Source organism: Anopheles coustani, chromosome 3, assembly GCF_943734705.1.
Source record: "Anopheles coustani chromosome 3, idAnoCousDA_361_x.2, whole genome shotgun sequence".
In the NCBI taxonomy this organism is placed as follows: domain Eukaryota; kingdom Metazoa; phylum Arthropoda; class Insecta; order Diptera; family Culicidae; genus Anopheles; species Anopheles coustani.
Genome location: NC_071288.1, coordinates 73,362,182 through 73,383,251, shown reverse-complemented (window position 1 = coordinate 73,383,251; position 21,070 = coordinate 73,362,182). Strand labels below are relative to the sequence as shown.

Here is a 21,070-nt window from a genome sequence, read left to right as displayed (position 1 = left end):
CTCAGGTCAGACAAATCCTAGCTGCCGCACATCTCGTGCCGTTTGAGACAATCAAGCGGACCACGAGTTCTTGTGTCCTGACAACGGAAGGAATTATCCCTCCCGTGGACGGCGGGTGGACATATGGCTATTATAGCCGGTCCTAAAGGACGAGCCCCTTCATAGGAGTTCGGACAGAGTTGGTACGCCTCTGATTACGTGTAAGGGAACAAATTGTTCGACTTAGCGTAGGAGGATATACCCCGACTCGCATATCGAAAGAAGAAGAAGAAGAACAAAACGAGCAATATTATTCACGAAACATCGGATTTTTCGTTGTACTACTTATTTTTAGGCTTCACAAATGTAATTCAGTTATGAAACTCAGTTTTAATTGATGTTTTTACCAAAGTTTTTTCGGGTGCCGAAACGTAAACAAACTGCTATTCACCAAGTATAAGATGATGTGGAAATATATACCTCCTACGGCGGGTCAAAATATCGTCGTTGCCCGTTTAAGTTTGTTTTCTCAGTGAATTTCAAATGTAGAAGCGCCAAACTCACTCAGGGTGCATAAAATACGTAGCTAAACAAATATCATGCATTACTACCTCAAAATTCAATAAAAAATTTTAGCCGAGTTTGCGCCCCAATGTGATACATAATTCCACATACTCTCCTACCTCTGTCGCGCTTGGCTTGCGCGATTGTTCTGCCGAAACTGGGCTACTTTTAAAACGGGACGTCGCGCTGCAGTGTGGACCCCGAGTAAGTGGAAGGTGGAAACAACTCCAACAGAGAGAAATAAACAAAATTTTGACAACTTTTCGTGCGTCCTATTTCACAACAAATGATTTTAAATTATAACCGCTCATTTGTTGAACCATGCCATTTATTATTTAATTTTTAACACATTCATCAACTAAAGTTGGTTTAGCTTTACAGGCTAAAGAAAAAAGGATCGAATCAGGAAACAGAAATCAACACCATTCGCTCCTCGACGGAATTGAATGGAAAAACATTCTTTCGCCTTCATTTGCCGGTACCGTTACCAATCGGTTTCGTCACTTGGAAAATATCTTTTCTTTGATTTCTTTCGATACGCGGTGTGATTCATGCGATCGTTTTGGAAGCGTTTTTGGTGCAGAGTTTTTCTTGTTTTCGATTACCGCGTTTTTCTTTGTCTTGAACGAAAATCCTTGATATAGGATTCTATGTTACAGGATTCTAAACGACTTTCTCACGTTGTGTATGTTTATCGGTTACATAACATAGGTCGAATTGAATGTTTTCATCGCCCTGGATAACAAAAGTACAATAACATGAAAGAAGAAAGAGCATCAAAAATGTCCACGATCGATTAATTGAGCGAAGTCAAGATGAAACTGGGGCCACACGGTCCCGCTACACCAACACTATGTGTATGATCCTACCGTGTTCGGAATTAGATTTAGTTCATTTTGAACAAAACATTTTTATGCTTATGTTTTGATATTTTGAGAAAACAAAGTTTTCTTTTGTAAGCCACAATACTGAAGGATCCCACCAACCCCATCGATCGATGATTTTATGCAAAGTGGCAACAAAAATGTAAGCATCCGCGGACCGTTCTCTCCGACCGTCTCAGCGTTATACGCGCGATCAAAACACGCGTATCGAGCGGAAAACGTGAGTCGGACATTTCTCGATCTCGCGGCGCGCAGGTGACGGCTCTGGTGGGCCTTTCGGACGACCCACCACGCCAGTCTTGCTGTGACAGGTATCGAGTGAAGTCGTACGGAGCTAGTTTGTCCCGGCCGTTGTGTTTCTTTTTGCCTTGTGTCGCGTACCTGGAGGTGAACTGCGTCGCGGCCTGCAGTTCACGGTGAAAATAAAAAGTGTTGGTTTGCATCGGGAGAGTGAGTTTTTCCTACGTTTGTGTCTGTGGCGGGTTTGCAGGCCCTTTCCTGTTGGGAGTACCGAAAGCTGCGAAGTTCTTGTTTTCTTTCTTCTTGGGCGTCCGCGATCTTGTGCGACCGGGTTCCTTCTGCTTCCTTTTTGCTTCCCATCCTTCGAGGCAACCTGGAAGATAAAACCACGACCGTATATAACATTGCCTTCCCGCAGGTAGCCAGGAAGGGAAGGAACAAGGAGTAGAAGCAGAGGCAGATAGGAGGAGAAGAAGTTTTCGTTCGTTCCGGCCACGGCCAGCGGAACACGACTGGCTGGCAACTAAAGTACACAGTTTATCCAATCGGTAAAGATCAGTGCGTTTGATCCTTTCTCTGTGCTATAGGGTGTGGTGAAGTTTTACCCTTTTCTTTGATGTGAATATTTAAAGAGAACCATCTAAAAAAGATTACCTTCAAGATCTTCTACACTTGCACCTACGAAATAGATTTTTGATGAAGATCTAGACTAAGGCTAGCATATTTTCTTTGCAGTTATCCGTGGTGAAACGTATTTAACGCGGTGTGCCGTACGAGAATATATTTGGTAACACCTTATCAGTAGATCTCAGAGGTAAGAACGGTTCAATTTATAGTCTCTCTAGTTTTTAGCTAACGACGCGAAATAGGCTAAGAGATGAACGTATAGAGCCGTTTAGTTAGGCCTCGACAATCCAGTAGGAGCAGAAGCGCTAAATGGTTTAATAGATATTTCAGCATTAGGAGTGTACGTGCCTGGTTGGTAAAAGAATAATTGCCGGGCGACGATTGCTTAGAAGTATGATGAATGTAGTCTCCGGGGCGCTAAGCACCACTGGCTGGTGGTACGTGACCGATGGGCCAAACTGTGAGCTATAAGCGTGGCGTCTCTGCAGAAATTCCGTTCCACAAGCAACTCTGCCTGCGCACACTGTCGTCATGTCGCCTCGAATGGTATGGCGCGGATGGGGAAAAACATAGCGACGAATTACATTGAAGGGATTGGACACCAGGAAGACATTCCAGGGCGCAAGTGTGCTTGATATCTAGCTGGCTTGTTGGCTGGCTGATGTAGTCAACCGCTACGTGAAGTTCTTTTCTTTAAAACAAAAGTTCAGCCTAGCTGAACACATTTCACACACATTTGAATTGAAGCCTCTGATAATCTTCAAGGCCATTTGGATTACGAAACACAAATAGAGAGAGTCACAATACTATCAGGTTTCTCTAAATCGGCCTGTTTCGATCTCCAAACCACCGTCGACATCAAGTTTATTTATATGCATGCGGATCTGAAACACAACATGCGGGCACGCGAACCCAAAATCTGCCCGAAAAACCTCCGAGCCATCGACACCGCTGGCTTCAAGGTGGACAAGGTCACCACGCGCCACCAGATCTTGATCGGCGACTACTATAGTCGCTGCTTCTGGGGCACCTGTTTTTAAAACTGGAATCGGTTTCCCCGGTTTGGATGGGAAACTTTTAACGCATCAGCAGCGGGGGCTAGCCGTTCTGTTTCGATTTCATTTCGGCCATCGCTTTCGAGCTCCGAAGTTATCGCGTCGCCATTGCCACGACTGATAAATCACGTGTGCGCCATCCAAGTAACCCCTTGCGAGGCGTTGGAAATGGAAGAATCATGGTGTAGAAACGATCGAAAGATTTTGATCTCAACACGACCCCTGCTGCCCAAAGTGCAAATTAGTGTCGCTGGGGAGGGCGTTTGATAGGAAGGCCCGCAGCTGAAGTCGTGGAGGGCGGGAGATCGCGCTTGTTGTTGTCATCCATATTTATCAGCAATGCGCGAAACTTCACAATCTACAGCAAAGTGTCGCCGCGGAGAGGGACAAGAAAATAAAAAAAAAACTCGATTCCGAACAGCACACTTCGCGTAATTCGAATTCGAGAAGGAGAATCAGGTTCCTCTCCAGGCAGGTTGTGCGTGTTTTGCGCATCACACAATACTTTATTCTTATGAATCACCAGCAATCGATCGCCCAGTCAGCATGGTATGGTGAAGGTTCCTGTATCGTGGTATCTCGTTGCCGCGAATTTTCTGGAACCCGCTGCCCGGGAAGACGCAATATGCATGCACTCGATCCGGCTCACCGTTTGGCAGCGAATTTGGTCACCTTTAGTCCCACCCAACCCGAGTGCCTGGTCCGGGTGACAGGTTGTTACGCTGCTTGCCACCTTGGGTTTCGGGTGTACCGAACGCGAACCTGGAGGGTCTTAGGAAATCGCCCCCGAACACAGGCGCCTGCAGTGGAAGAAAATACGCAACACTTTACGCAAAGCCAGTTTCTCGTTCCACTCGCAGAAATTGTGGGGAGTCGTTTGAGAGGAGAAACCCGGCGAACCACGATCACATAATCGTTTGCCAATGAGAAACCGCTGCAAGGGAGGTCTTGAACGGGTTTTGTATTTTCTTTTTTCCTATCTCGGCATGCACTTGCTGGAAGATTTTGGATCAGTTCGAGTGCTTTTGTGGGCTCGCGAAAAGATCCCATCGAACCAAAGTATTGGAAGACAAGCTCCACTGCCTTCAATTAAATCTTGATTATGCCTATAATTTTTTTTTATACTTTTAGATAGACTATAACTATTCGAATGTTATTCTAAAAATGTTTAGAATTCAACAAACGTCTCCCAAACATCTGTTTTGCATACGTGCCTTGTATTCGAACAAACACAATTCCCAACCATCTGTGAACAGAGAACCAGAGAACCTCTATTTGCTCATCGATGATTGGCGCTTGGGTTCCCATCCATCTTTGAACTTCGCAGCTACCGTTTCAGCAGTAGCTACAGTGTGTTTAGGTTCTTCTGCATCCCATAAAAAGAGAGTCACACTATCCGGGAAGCGGCACGTACTTTGTCCCGTTCGGGGCCGGCGATTCAACATGCCAACCGGACATGGCAAATGGTGTGTTTTTTCCATCTTTTTTCGCTGGTGTCGAGTTGTTGTCATTTTTTTTCAATATCACCCATTAAATGACGGCGATCAAGTTACGTCACCTCTAGCAGGCCGGTTTGTTCGAGAAGGAGAGGTCGATACTTGCGGAAAAATGGAAGCCTCGTGATGGGGTTAATTTTTGCGAGGAATTGGATGTTTAACTTTTCGAGACAAAAAGAAAAAAAGCAATCTTTAAAAATAAACATGATCAGCAGAAAATTCTACCTCAAAAACATCCGGGAAAGGAAGTGATGCCAATGATCGTGTCGGAGAATAGACATCGGAATGATTCTTCGTAAAGGCAAATCGTCACAATGAGGTTGTTGCTAGTCTTCCTTTAGTTTCCGGAGTTTAAAGGCCCATTCGGAGTATTAACATTCCTCCAGCTAGTGATGGTGATTATGATGCTACCCATCGAATGAATCATACTTTAGATTTATCCATTTTGATGAGAAATATACTATACCAATCAGTCGCGTTTCCGGATCCTCAAGCTCGATGAAGTGACGTGTTAGATACCTTTGTGATAATCTGTACGTCGTGAGTCATTTATTACTTTGTTATGATGTACGTATCCAATAAGCGTGATGGGAGGACGCTCGCTAGAATGTCCATATTTATTACTAGAATTGTCGAAACTTAGACTTGACTTTTGGTTGATTCGCAAGGTCGTGACTAAATACTTTGCTAACCAGGTAACCGGTAACGATTGAAATCGTGGACCACATCGGCCAGAGCAGACCCAACGGTGCCCTTCCCAAACAATTGCGGAACATATTGTGCTGTGTGTTACGTCCCCGGTCATGTCCGTGTTCATCGAGACGGTCCGTTCAATTCTAGTCAGAATTGAGGTCATCTAACTACTTCCGACTGGCGCGGTAACCGTTTCGATTTGGCGCTTGATGAATAAAAATCAGCAAATTAAATGACGGGAAGGGTAAAGCTATTTTCGATACGAAACCAATCGTATCTCGGTTCAACGGCTGTGAAGAGTAAACGGTGGAGATCAGAGGTATAACAAATAGTGGGGACATTGGGCGAGTGGAGTGAGACGTGACCAAACTACGGACAAAATGCTGGTGTCCCCTCCACTACCGCACCGGCTTATTGGCTTGTCCATAGGGGCCGGTGAGGGCCGTTTGTGGTCCACCGGGAAGTTCGCTGCTGGTGAGTGATGCGGAGAATATTGCCTCGCATAACAATCACGACAACGGTGACCAAACGGCGTGGCACTGACCGCTGGAGCGATCTTATATCCCGCAGATATAGTTCCGTGCCGGGCTGCTTTCAAGTTCACGCAGGGGATGCGAGGGCGCATACCGCCAGGGTCGAGGACTGGCATGAACTATTGGAAAATTTCAATTCGCTTCACGTGATCGGAAGAACTTTAGACGCCACTAAAGTCACAAATTTAGTTCTATTTTCAAATTTCTCGAACGGTAATGATCTGCTCAGAATTATTTGGAGAAAAACTAGTAAGTCCCAATTAATACAGAAAGTCAAAAGGGTTGCTTTTATTAGGCCATGGTTCAGTGAGTCAACTCCACGGTTCCTCAAACCGTCCCGACAACACTAAATCATCGCAACCGGCACGGATTAGTTCGAGTGGAAAAATCGTATTCACACGTAATCTTATTAACGAAAATGAAAACGGGTGAGCCTTCGGATGATGTGCACTATGAGACAATTTATACGAGAGAGAGAAATCTTTCCAAATACCGCCCACCCCACGCCCCAGCCTGCTTTCCATTTTCCTTTTCGAGCCCTCCCGCCCTGACGTGTGGAACCATTAAGAAACGGGCGCAAGTGGTCGTTTGAATTTTTCCGTTTAATTTCGATTTGCAATGCGGACGATCATATCTATACGATCAACCCGTCAAAGCAGGAAAGGGGCACCCACGGATCACGCTGGATGTGGCTGTGTGCATCAGGTGTGCACAGCTAATGAGGATAAATGATCAAATTCATTAGGCGCGATCAGCTGGCTGCCAAAAAAGCCTGAGCTTGAAATCTGTTACGGCTCGAAGATAGGAAGCCGAAGGAGCGGCGCTTGGTTGAATAAACGTTGCTTGGGTTGGAAAAAAGTGAAAACTGCAGAACGGCCGCTAGATCGGATGAAATGAAAATACATTTTGGTGGTTTGAGAAAACAAAAAACAAACCGGACCGGTGAAGTAATGGGGTTGCGAAATGAAAAGTGAAAGTGAAAATCGATTACAATGAGTGCTCCAAATGGTGTGCGTTTTCGGTTTAAGTGAGTGAAATTGGTTCCCTGTTTGAGCAACGAGATAAGGTGCGGAGGACAAGGAACTTATTTCTACAACTTATTCTAATAAGCGTTGGAAATCCTGCATCCATTTGGACCTCTTTTGCTTTTACTTTTGTGACTCTTTGCTTGAAGACACAAGAACCTTCCAAAAGATTACCCTATTGAGGACCAGAGGATCGTTTGTGCAAAGCGTTAAAAAACCATCAACATTCGGATTGTTCCATGCAAAGATGCGAAGAATTTACCTCATATGTCTGAACGTTGCGATCGTTTTAGCCGGAAAGGGCATTTTGTTTGACGATCATAAAAATGAGCTCTAGAAAACCTTAATCTGTTACTTATGTTCTCGAATTAGCCATAACGGAATTTCGTAGAGCATGAACTCCGGCTTGGGTTGATGATCGTTTGGATCGGTAAAACGACCAAACATCAAACTACAAATTGCATTCTCGCCTCGCTGGGCGCTGTGTGATCCTCTAGAAGCTTTGGGTTAGGTTTACTCCACTTTTTGCTCCCAGGAAGCATCAGATGACGCAGGGTAAAAGCTGTGATCATGGGCTACGAGCCAATGACACGGTAGTAACCCACGGTTTCCACATCGCAGGCGCATGTATTCGTGTGGCGCATCGTGGCGCAAAACCGTCCAGGTAGCGTACAGGACTTGGTTCGCGATAGTTTGCCATCGCCTGAAAGTGGATACGAACTCCGGTACCGGAATACGAGAGCCCTTTTCGGCTGCGACGTCCCACTACCTTCCGTCGTAACCCGTATTGGCGTTCTGCAGAGTGTATGGCTGTGGTCGCTGATGTGATTTCCGACCGAGCGTGTATGTGGCGTGTTCCGTGGCCGAGGTATATGACGGTAATAAATATCTAGACACTCATCCTCTACGGTAATAGCACCGTGGAACCGGTTTCGGACCGACGACGAAAGCGAAGTCCCGTGTGATGCCCCAAAGATCCAGAGGAGCAAGCACACCACCTGCAGGCGAAAGGGAGGAAGATCACGAACACATATGAAAGTATTGAGCAATTTCTGGGGAACAGGAGGAGGACGGTCGTTGGAAAAAGAGACGCTTTTCTACACAGGGAACGATCGGAAAGAATTACATCAATCTCTGCTTGCCTTTGTTCGGTCTGTTCTACCTTTTGCCCTGGCCAATGTCGGTAGAAGAGTGCGCGCATTTAAGTCACGCTTGGGAGAAGAAATGACCCTTTACCGGGTTCCGTTCGGCCGCAAGTCAGTTCTGAATTGGTCTGCCCCGATAATTTGCGGGACACGAAGGCACGAAGCTTTCGCGAAGACGATACTATTCGTATTCAGAAGACCTTTAGAAGCGAAGAGAACGAAACAGAACCAATTGGACATCACAGTATATCGGAACCTGGGAACTGGTTGCGACAGCAAAAGGCAGTCAGAAATGACGCCCAAAGCCTAACAACCTTCGTGGAGCACACGATGGGGGGTTGTTAGAACTTGCGGAACTTCGATTTGGTTGACTTACACGTTGGTTCCGTCGCATCCGTGTGTTGGTTCCATCTGGATGGCTGAGGATTGCTTTTGTTTTGAGTTTCTGCCTTCAAATGATTGGCCTCATGTGGATCGCCTGCTGACGGACCATCGGCAACGTCACTTTGTGATGATGAACAAGCCATTTCGGGATGGCCGATGTAGACTCGGCGGTAAATGGTTCCCCCGTGATGGCTCGCTTAACCTTCGAGCGGGACTTCAGGCCTCCAACTAACCTCTCTGTGCTGCTGGTCGCCGTGTCGTGAATGTAATCGTGGCGATCGCAAGATCAGGGAAGATAAAAGTAAGTGGACAGGAGATCTGATAGGTACCGCCGGCGATGATGACGATCGACCGTGCTTTTCTTGGGCAGCAGCACGCAACCTTGGTTGGAGAGTGCTGTGGAATTTGGGAGGAAGCGCTCGCGTCCATTGTCGCACCGTCGCTGGTGTTCCGTTGCTGTACGTTGCACATCTTCGGCATCGTTCGGAGGTTTGGATTACGTGATGCGCTCACGTCATAAGCGTTGTATCTCAGGGAGTTCGTGCGGACCTTATGGCAGCGACGAATGGCGTGCATCGCAGGAATTCGTGCTATGGCAGAGGAAGGAACCTTCGAGTCAGGGTTTGGAGAACGGAAAAAACCAGTTCCGCGGCCGATCGAGTGGAATGCAGTGTGGCGAATATGCAATTTCGGAGAGTGTTATGCAGTGACTTGAACATTTTTTAACCTGTTGTTCCTGACATTCGTAGCAAGGAATTCAAGCTAATGCATATTCATGAAGTTAGGATCGGGCGGGATTATCAATTATCAATGTTCTTTCCGATTCCAAACGACCAAACCGCGGCACAACGTGAGCTACCAAACGCACACTACCATGCTATCCAAGAAGGTGTCGCAACCAGGTCTGTTTGATCAGTTGGACTGAAGCATTTGGCTTATACTCGTTTTTGTGTTCAACGCTTTTTCAAAGTAAAACGCATCTCAAGATGAGCAGAGGAAAAACTGGTTGCATGGAAAGCGCCAATTCTACACCCTTTTTCCCGCAACTAAAGCCAGATGATGATTAGTGTCCCTCTCTCTCTCGATAGTACAAATGATGGTTGGCGCTGAAAGTGTGTGAATATAGTGCTCGCGTGACGATTTTGCAACTACTTTCACTACTTGATCATACCGGGAGAGGCTATCATTAGTCACCCGTAGCTATTTGCTTCCCACTTCGGCCAATTATATCACTGGTCGATTTGGTCTCCGTTGGTACTGTTTTACTTTTGCTCGACGCTACGAAAACATCCTGCACAAATGTGGTGCAATCTGCACTGGAGCTAAAAATAAGCCTACTGGGTAGGAAAACGCTGCAAGATGACTCAGATGCCGCAGGAATTCGTTTAATGTCTAGTCCAGGGATGTCAAACATGCGGCCCGTAAGAACATTGGATACGGCCCGCGACCCCTTTAAAACAATACACCACAAGTGTGGATCCTTGAGTATTGGCTTTCGTTTGAGTAGCAAAATATTCTTTTGTGCATCGTTTCACGAACTGCGAATTGCAAGAGAACTGAATGAACGTCAATTTAAACAATTTCTATACGAAAGTGATACACAAGAGCAAAGGTTATAAATAGATTTTTCTAGAAAAGCGAATTAATAGTGTTCATAGAAAACAAACGTGATAAGCTACAAGAGCATTTTAAATTAAATTACAGATGTGGTGCAATAAGTTAGCTGTAGTAATAATGCACCTTTACATTTCTAAAGTCTTCACTAAAAGCACAATAGTGTTAAACTGCATCATCTATTTAAATAAACTTGATTTTATTTCGTTAAAATTTGGAAAACGATTGATTAAGAAACCTTCTCTTTTACTCGAAATTATAAATTTTATAAGGAGTACAACAAATTAAAAAATGTGAAAGTGTAAAACAGGATTAATTGTTAACATAAAACCACACTGATTAGAACATATTTTCATCAATGCGATCAATCATACATTTTGGCTAGCAAACCTTTTTTTGGGAGGCAATGCGACCCGCGAGTTAAAACGAGTTCGACATCACTGGTCTAGTCTTTTATTGGAGTGCGCCTGTTTTGCAGCACTGCCCGGGACAGTGAGTCATTCTTTTACGGTGCTTTGTCAACGTGCAATGTTTGATTTATAGGTTCCACATGGCAAAATACTTCGTTGAAATTATATGCATTTTACGCTGTGAAGTTGGTGGTTGGGAAAATTTTGTCACCAAAATAAGGATTAATTATACGCATCCTATTTGTACAGCAGATCAGCTGTCTTTGAGAAGAAAAATGCATTCACTGTGTGGAGACAGCATACGATTTCCCCCACTTCAGGGACGTGAAGTAATGTCGTTTCCGCCGCAAAACAAACCTTGCATTTAACGGCCACTAATGATGTGTGTGGCAACGAGGGCGAGGGAATCATAGAAACCCATTACCAAGGGAAAACCTCAAGCAGCTGGAGAAACGTTTATCACACACCCCTACTGTGGCGACTAATGAAGACAAACTTTCGCGCAAATTTATCATTTACTTCTACGAGAGAAACATGCCGCGACATTGATAAAAAGAATGAACTACCATCAAGTAGTAAGTTTAATAATATTTAAAGGATTTGTTGCCTTACTACTTTCTTCAATCGATGTTTCGATGTAGTAGGTATGAAATATGTTTTAAAATTTTGTTAGTAACTTTCTCCCTGACACTCGCTGCCTCTGATAGTTAAAAAAAAGGGAAAACCCAACGGCTGCAAAAGAAAGCATATCTTGTGCCCTTCGACGTTCGACATCAGGAAAGGCAAGAAGGCGTTAAAGTGGCGTTAAATTTTATCGTCTCTTCGATGTCGACGGCAAAATGTCCATCCCTGTCCCTCTCCATACCGGGCCATATTGGGTTTTATCGTACATACCCCCCCCTGCCCGGGGGGTTTAGGTTGTTGCATGGTGTTGTTTACTTGTTCGCTGCCGCTACTAAGACTCGTGTCGGTCGGCGGAACACTCGATGCCGCTGTTTTCTTCTGAACCCGCGCGGCCTGGCGAAGACGTGACTCTTTTGCGTGCAAACAAATCGAAACAGCCCAGAGAGGACAACTTTCGGAACAACGACGGACGGTATGCGGTGCAAGTGTTCGATGTATCTGTTGCTGATAAAATAAGGGAGGCCGTGTGTTTTCGGTGCCGGTACGTACTGTTCAGTGGACGGGTAAATGGAAGTGGATTTACATCCTGCATGCGAACGGTTGCAGTTCGCCCGACTGGATATCGGAAAGAGATAACAAGCAACGCGACTACCTCACCTAAACCCCCGCAAAGGGCAAAAGAGAGGCAACATTTCCGGTTGTGTTTCACTTGGCTCCCGCCACACGACATCAACTTTTGTGAACGACCAGCAAGTGTTAACACTTGTTTGCCAAAACGTCCACCGGATGGGAAAACATCCCCACCGGATCTTCTACGTGATAATAAACGGTTTTCAATGGATCGCTTTTGCGACTTCACAACCCACTTGTCGCACTATTAGTCTTCGTCACATCTCACCCGGAGCTCTTTGTTATCTTGTTCGAGTGTTCCATCAATTATCGGACGAGACACGGCAACATATGTGCTTATCTCGATTCTAGAACATTATCACCACCCCAACACACACACACCAGCCGGACATCTCTGAAGTGATAGTGATAGGAAACGGGGATGTTCTTTTTTCCGTTTCGTTTGCAATCTAGAATCAACGTCCACTCCCGGATGACATTCGCGAAAACAGTGATATTAATGGCATTTGGCCAATGCTGTGCCACCGACGGACAAAGCTTTATTTATTCTGGCCGTTTCCATCGAATGATCGATTCATTCATTTATTTCATTCTTCCTTTTTTTTACATCCCATACATCATCCCGAAGAATATGATCATGACCTTCGGGAGGCCTTGATGGCAATGCCTGTGTGATGGTTCATTATTTAAGGTTATGGTTTTTTTTTATTCTCGCCACAATGCTGGATGATCTCATGGAAGCTGTGGAAGTATGTGAGATCATTCGCGATCATGCACGCGCACGAGAACGTAGGGAGCCTTGGGGAAATGGAGATGCTGGGTGTTGTATGAATGTTATTTACCCTTTCAATTGCGAGGGTTCGAAGGTACTTAATATTGGTAGGGAAATTATTATTGTTTTACAAAAAAAAAACATCTCAAAACATGGCCACTGGTGATTTGTTCTATTGCGCATATCAATTAAATTCTTGATCTGATTCTTTGTGTTTTACAGATTCATGAATATTTTGACGAGAAATTCATGAATCGTAAAATACATCAACTGATGAAAAGTGAAGAGTCAAAATGGATAGAGGGACCCCTTTGTTTTTGATCGCATGATCCACGCCAATGAAAGAATCGTGGAGATTCGTGACAGATCCATGAAAGATTCATGAAGATTCATTAAGGTTTTCGTAAGATTCATTAAGGTTTGAAGATTTGAATCCCTAAAGATTCATGAATCCACCTGAATGAATCTTAAGGGAAAGATTCATATTAATGAATCTTACCAAAAGAATAATTAAGCACAACAGTAAATTAAACTCTTCAAGGTAAAGGCAATTAAAACATTTTTCGCTACATTTGCAATATATTTAAGGATTTCAAATGCACTTTTTTGTGCAAACTGTATGTTTTAATTTTGAAAAAGGATGATCAAGGATAAAGATTTGTAAAACATTCAATTTAATAAAAATGTTCCCAACAATTTTCCAAAACATTTAAAAATGCATAAGATATCTTAATTAAAACTACCGGTGATGAAATAATATTTTGAAAAATCTCCCACAACCTTAGGCTAATATGAAAACATCCCGTTGCGACGAAAGTAAAAGCAAACCTAGCGCAACGTGAAGCAATCGTAATCCGTACACAAACCAAAAGTTTGCAATCTTGGTTATCTAACCAAGTCGGTGACAAAATATTTAACAAAGCCCCGCTTTTCTCCGTGGGGGCCGGCAATATGAAAGATATATTCGTCGTGCAGCGCCACCGCGATCGCAATTAAACTGTTTTCCGAGGGAAAATATCGCTCCGCAAACAAATGCTTACGCTTGCGCGGATTAATCTTCGAACACGGTGCGAATGGCGGATACGTTGGAAAACCGTTTGTTTACTTTCCCAGCCCGTAAGGCATAAACCCGGTCCCATCGAGCTCTCGAGGTTCGATTCGCACCGGCAAACAGTGAATTTTCAGATAAATCGTACACCGGCGTCGAAATCTCCCCACGAAGTTCGGGCGACAGCTCGATGCATTACAATGCAATCGGTGAATCTGGCGATTTTTCGGTACAATGAGCAAAATGTGGCATGCGTAATGGAAAGTGAAGAGCTTACGGCTCGGCGGATAAAGAAGGGGGCGAATGTATTTTCAATAATCCACCGTTTGTTGGGGGTTACGAAAAAGTGAAAATTATGATTGTTATCAGAAACGATCTCATAAGCATCGTGGAAGTGCGGAAAGAAGAGATGGCAGAAAACAATGTTCCACTCCAATAAACGATTATTTGCGATACAAGAAGACAATATTCAGTTAAGAAAACGCAGTTGTAAGGGCACTACATCATAGGAAATATAAAGAAGAATATTCAAATGTTTAAAAATTTCTTGTCGAAACGAAACTCAATGAAAAACAAATGCACCTTGGTGAGAAAAACAAAAGAAACTAGTTTATCTAGCGCATATTCATAAGCTCACGCCGGCTGCATCGGAAGATTGAGCCTTCACCTGGGTTTTACTTTCCGTTTGCCTCTTTTGTACCGATACTATAATTAACCTGCCTTGCCTGCGAGAAAAGCATGTAGCATAATTTATCAACAAATCCATCTATTACTTTTACCAGCGTGAGCACTCGTCTTCGTTAGCGCAGTTTGCTAAACGCCAAACCGAACGAAGTGAAGGTTCATCTTTCGGTTTGTTGCAGTTTATTAGTAGATATTTTTATGTCTTTGGTTTGTACTTATACAATCTGCAGTAATGATGGTGTAACCATTGAAGGGTTTGTTGCAGAACATTAATTTTTCACTCGTTAAATCCGGTGTCGTTAAATCTGTTTCTTGAATTAGTCTCAACAATTTGTACAGTAGTTTTATGGGTTATTTTACTGCTTTGAATGGTATTGTTTTTTAATAGTTGGGTACCAATGTTCGATAAAGAAGGGGTTGGGTAAAGAGTTAAGGTTTTTACTCTTTACCTGTGAGTTATGTTTTAATTTAATGGTTACAATAACGGCTTATTTAAAATGATTGATCGCTGCAATTGGGTAACAGTAGTGGTCAGCAATGCATGTATGAGTCTAAATTTGGGTTAATATTAATGAAAATCCCGAAATTGCTACGATTGATTATTGTTACTACGTAAAACCTACAGAAATTTGTAGACAATCTTTTTTTTAGTGCAACACAAATTTTTACTGTACACGAAATTCCATACAAAAAAATGCTAAAATATATAATAAATGTGCATTTTGTAAAAGAACGTGATTTGATAAAGATATTTATATTGAGGACCTTTAAACCAGCTCACGTCTTTGGTTAGCAAAACCAAGTGACAGAAATGTAACAAATGACTGAAGTAATGGGAGGAAGCGCAAATATGTTTTTGCCTAAACATGTACAAAGTCTAAGCACTAATGAGCATAAAGATGATTTAAATTGATTAAGTTCGCCTAAAATGTAGATGCCTAAACAACCTGCATAATAAATCACCACTCTTTGAGCTTTTTGCGCCGATGTTTCGTTGCAGATTCATCAGCTCATTAATCTTCTGACCCCCCTGTGAACGTCCCTATGATGAAGCTGCTCCACACGAAGATTTGGAGTTGTGCACTTCTCTCATGGCACCCAAAGAAAAAACAATAGACGCACACACCGGAGCAGTATGCTCACCCACAAAAAATACGATGGTCTATTGTTTTCGTGCTCCGTTCCGTACAAGTTCCGTTTTGCGGTGCATTTTCGCGCATTCCCCGAACGGGTAGATCACGGGCAGAAATGAAAAACGCCAGCAAACAATGGGGTTGATGCTGCAGTTTGGTGATTGGTGCTGCAGGGTTGCACATATGCCATGAACTCTGCCACACTGTCACGATTACCTTCACCGATCGTCCACTTCACCGGCTCGGGTGCATCTTTCGTGGTGTTGGAGTTGGGAAGAAGATAATGGTTCGCTTTTCCGTCCGTGGTTGACTGCTTGTACTGTTTCCTCTCCCTTTTCTGCTTGAAACCACCTGAATTTTGCCACCCTCGCCAAGTGGGAGGTAGCTGTTTTACTGAATTTGTTTTGCCCCCTCCTCCTCGCCTTCCCACCCACTCACCGGGTGTGGGAAGTGAACGATCTTCACCCTCATTTGTGCCTCTCCCTGGGTTTGCGCTGGGAGCAGACGATGCTGTAGTGGGCAATTAAGGCTCGGTGCATAAATAATGGCATGCAGCAGCACCATCGATCACAGCCAGCCCCCCTTTCCCTTCGTTTCGCACCCTCGCAAGGCGATGCTCTAAGGGGAGGGATGGTTCAATGAAAACAAATAAATCTCCATCCACATGATGCGCACGCACCCATCGGAGCCGACCGGCCCCAAAAAGGGAGCGAGGAAAAGAGAGATCCGGATCCAAACCGTGGGCTTCCCAATCGCCCCGAAGGCCTTGAGCTATGGCACATTTTCGCCAGGTCAAAACCCAGGGCGTGTCAAAGTCGGCTCTCGGCTCACGAACCACACGCACCAAAGTCACCTGCACGCGGGTCCCCCTTTTTTGCGAGATCGGCCTAGGGTAGGGTGGAATAATTTAGATTTCCCACCCCGTCCGTCCTCCCCCCGACGATCGATGGAATTGGGAAAATGTGCAGCCGAGGGGGTGGCTTCTTCTTCGGTTGGGCAGGCAGCTGAGTGCGACCTGGTTTTAATATTATTATTCGGATGCAACGAATTCAAACAAAACAAAGGGTTTTTAGGGTCAGGCTGTGAGCGATCGAGTGCTGCCCGACGTTATCGATGCAAAGTGCATTCTAATTGGAGATTCGATAGGTGTTTGGGGGGCTTGAATATTGAACTCAGTTTACGTAATTACAATCGAGCGTTAGGGTAAAATGTGGTGATCGCATTTTTGTGCATACCCACCTTTTAGTGTCGCTTAGTAGTTTGTTTGTAATCCATAGGAATTGAACGAAATTATTGTATAGTTATTTGAGAAAAGTAAATTTATACTGTAAATCAATGGAGGTAGCTAGAGATTTAAATTTTACCTTATTTTAGGACGTGATACATGCAAAAGCCATCACATTAGTGCATTTAAGATTAGCGGTTATTTGCAGGTTGTTGTCTTTTAGTCTATTTTTAAATGTTTTTTATTTTTGAAAATTACTTTATTAAGCAAGCAACATTAACCAATTTGCATTTAAAATAGAATAATTTTAATCTTAATTCTTCGCAATCTATTTTGCGCTCATTACGACTAGGTAGGATTTTAGTATTTTCATATCAAAAAAGATTATAATGTCTTTTTTAAAGGTTTGAATTGAAATATGCTTCATTGAATGTTAAATAAGAGTTCCATTCATTTCTTTTTGTGTAGGTTCGATATTCGATTAAAGGCGAAAATCAACATTGCGCACTGTGTTTTATACTTTTTTTTTTAGATTAAATTTGTGAAACGAGAACATGTTGCAAACTCACCTGAGTAAAATAAATAACTACGCAGCATAAATTATAGTGCACGTACTTCGAAAGAGTTGCAAACTATTTCTCAAGCTACACATTCGAGGCAGGTACTTCTCGAGTTGAGGTAGGCTCCGTTTGCGCGGAAAGTTGCCCAATACGCGTTGTGCGGCAATTAATCTTAAGATATGTTTTTATAAACCTCACTCGTACGCCAGGGCTCCACCGCTACCATCCTCAATACGACCCTGAAACGAACCTATGGTGTGTCTGTACCTTTGGGTTCCCTCTACCCAATACTTGAGCGGTCCCTACCCAGCTGGTTCGCCAACGCGATTTATTCGACTGATTGGATTACCCTCTACCTTCCTTTGCAATGCTGCAAGAGGACTAGCAAGTCCACCCTAACTATCTCTTAACCGACATTCTTAAGGTTGAGGTGTGTGTCTGGGCAATCTCTAATCAGCGTTTCCTGTTCGAACCAAAGAGCGTCCGTCAGGTGGCTTTAGCGGGCCTCTCTTTTAGTACACTATCGACGTTCACTTAATCGCCACAACCAAGCCGCCGGAAGCTTCAAACTAGCCTACTTACTCCACTATCTATTGCAGACTTGTTCGGACCAGGTGGAAAGGGGAAGCGAAAAAGCGAGAGGAAAAGTGGATCAGCTACATTGCTGACCCTTCGCCAACGGTAGCACCAGCTTGCGGTCGGTGCATTGCGCGTGCAATGACCTGCAACCGACAAGTAGTGCGCCGGTTGGTAAGGCCATACTTTTGGTGCTTCCAACGGCTCGTTTGAAACGTTGTTGCAGCGCGGCATCGTTTGGCCACGCGAGGACGAGGAGCCGGTGGTACGTGGCGCAGCATCCACCAGTGGGTATTTCAACCTTAGTAAAAAAAAACTTGGCCAAAGAAACCTTACCGTCGTTGCTAAACGGATATATGGGCTTTTTTTTGCAATACAGGCGGATGGAACCATGCTCGAAACAAGTAGTGAACCAGTTTTAGTTGACTTTAGTTGGCGTCTTGGTGTTATGGTTTTTTTTCCATTGAATCCTTCTTTTCCACCCATTCAGCTTCTAGGCTTTAACCTTCCCAATTCTTTCTAAATCGAATCGCGATCATCGCGAATCTAATCACGCACCTCAATGTGGTGTTCAAAGGGGAGTTGGTGGGTCTCCGGGAGGTTGCGGCCGGTTGGTGGGCAAAGAATTCCTACTTTTTTTTGTAATAAATGTTTTTTATGGCACGTGTGTAACGCGCACGTAATGCGTGTAATCGAAGTGACGGTTGTGATTGCGATTCAATGTAGGGGAACTACGGCGGATTGAAGGTTTTCGATGACTGGAGGGGACACCGACCGGTCTTGGGCCTGTCTTGGGCAACCTTGGCAGGCGGACTGTAACCCAACAATTAGGTAGCTGCGGCTACGGCAGGTCACAAGCAATGTTGCTAATAGGCACGCTCAAGTCAAGACGCGCTTTTTGAGGTCTCGTGAAAAATGACATAACCTAGAAGAGGAGATGCAACGAAAAATATTACAAGATACAGTATTAAAATAAGAAATGATTTGTAAAAAAAATCACAAGATGCTAAAATATGAAAAGAAAGGTGGCGAATTTGTCCTAGATTTAATGTATACTACGCTGCAAACCTAAATAATCAATTAAACCGGCGAAAAGATAAACAAAAGAAATACCTTTGGACTGTGACCTTCCCCACAGACGAGTGCTAGGGTTCGACCGATTGGCAGAATTACTCACCGCAGGGACGGGTTGAGAATATAAAAGTATCGGTTGCGTTATGCGTACTAACCACCACTTCCAAGGGCGCTACTGACCGGTTCTTTTTTCAATTCTTCTCGGTTTCACTTACAGATAACGACACGTCCAGGCCGCCTGATAGAAGCGCATAGTATCGACCCAGAGTGGCAGCGAAAGTCTACTGGAGGTGGCTGAAGCGCGGAGAGGGAAAGATAGCACGCCGGCGGGTGACCGCCAGTTCCGATCAGTAGTGTACAACTCATTCGCTCGAGCGGTTGTGTGACGCAATCATTCCGTTCCCGTGTTCCGTCCGGGTTCGTCCGAGTTGGAAGCAGCCCTAGCAGCCGTGTGTGTTTGTGTGTGTATTTGTTTGGTGGAGGCTCTTGTGGTGTGGCGTTAGTGGTGAAGTGGCCTGACTGTGTGCAGTGAACAGCTAAATTACACCTGGACCGATAGGAATGTCGTCGAAGAGTAATAGTACCGCCTCGAACGGTTCGACAGCAACGGCCACGATGGCGGCCAACGGGACGCCCAAGTACGAGGCACGTCTCTGCCACGTGGTGAAGCGGCCCGACTTCGATGGGTACGGGTTTAATTTGCACGCCGAAAAGGGACGCCCGGGCCAGTACATCGGCAAGGTGGACGACGCATCGCCGGCGGAATCGGCCGGCCTGCGCCAGGGTGACCGCATCATCGAGGTGAACGGTACGAACATCACGACCGAAACACACAAGAAGGTGGTGGAGCTGATCAAGGCCGTGCCGAACGAGACGCGCCTGCTGGTGATCGACCCGCGGGCCGATGCAAACGATCTGAAGCTTGCCCTGGCCAAATCGGCTGCTGCAGCGACGGCGGCAGCTACGGCGACGCCGGTAGCCACAAACGGAACTGCAAATAATAACAACAACACAATCAGCAACGGTACGAGCAATGGACATCATGCGAACGGAACGACCGGTCAGAAGAACGATAAGAAAGAAGCGGTAGCAGCAGCATCTGTGGAGGACAAATCGCCCAAGACGAGTGGAAACGGAACGACAGCCACCATCAACAACAACAACAGCATCAACAATAACAACCACAGCAGCAATGGCAACGGATCGACGACGCCGCCGGCCACGATGGAGAAAATCATTGACGACACGAAAAAGGTCCTTACCGTCACCGATGGGGCCGTTTCGGGCAAGATGGCACTGAACGGAACGACGGAACCGGCGCCAGCGTCGCAGACCAACGGAAACGGTACCACCGAGCCGAGCAAGACGACGGAGGGCAAGAAGCTGAACCTACCGATGACCGCGGCCGAAATGCGAGCGCAGCTCGCCGCCCGCAAGAAGTACGACCCGAAGAGCGAAGTGTGCGATCTGCGTAAAAAGTACGAAATCATACAGAAAATGTGAGCCACCAGGCGCGTTTGAAACCGAACGGTTAGTTAGTTTCGTTAGTTTCACCCTTTTGTTTTTGTCCCACGCACCTAACTTTCCTTCAGGACGAACTGTTAAAGTAGCGAACACTCCACCATTATGTTGGGTGTACTAAGCAAAGCCACCTTAGTTAGAGATAGAGTGTACTCGACCAACCACAGCGGAGGCCTTATCCATACCGCGATGTTTTGCCCTTTTTCCCCCTGCCCTTTCTCTTTACCGGAAGCTCGACCGGAACTATTCCGCACCCCAGACTTACACCCGGCTTTGCAATGTGACGTATAGGCTCAGCGCTTAGAGATGTTAATCAACCAGGCAGTCGGCGAGTCCTGTTGACCAGTGCCTTTCTCTCCTAGAGGCACTTCCGCAATGCTTTACCGACCAACAACAGTACGTTGTGGCACCAAGCGGGTGTTAATTCACAGTTTGCTGTAAGAAAACTACGGCTGTTTGCTTACTCCCTGTATTGTTCACTGTGGCGTCCGCAGTAATAACTTCGGAAGCGCTTTGGCATTGGCTTACTGCGATTAGAGAGCATTATTGTGTTGCACTTGATCCCACTTTGGAG

At 45.0% G+C, this 21,070-nt stretch overlaps 1 protein-coding gene across 1 annotated transcript; it reads left to right on the top strand.

Moving 5' to 3' along the window:
- Nucleotides 1–2,090: 2,090 nt before the first annotated feature.
- Nucleotides 2,091–20,689, top strand: LOC131258546 (Na(+)/H(+) exchange regulatory cofactor NHE-RF2). Its single transcript, XM_058259884.1, has 3 exons — nt 2,091–2,215; nt 2,403–2,481; nt 19,193–20,689. Exon 3 carries the CDS (start codon nt 19,537–19,539, stop codon nt 20,476–20,478), a length of 942 nt encoding a protein of 313 aa, XP_058115867.1. The 5' UTR covers nt 2,091–2,215; nt 2,403–2,481; nt 19,193–19,536; the 3' UTR covers nt 20,479–20,689.
- Nucleotides 20,690–21,070: the final 381 nt, after the last annotated feature.

What these genes read in the sequence shown, in the direction of transcription:
- LOC131258546 (XM_058259884.1), top strand. Translation starts at nt 19,537, where the DNA reads ATGTCGTCGAAGAGTAATAGTACCGCCTCGAACGGTTCGACAGCAACG.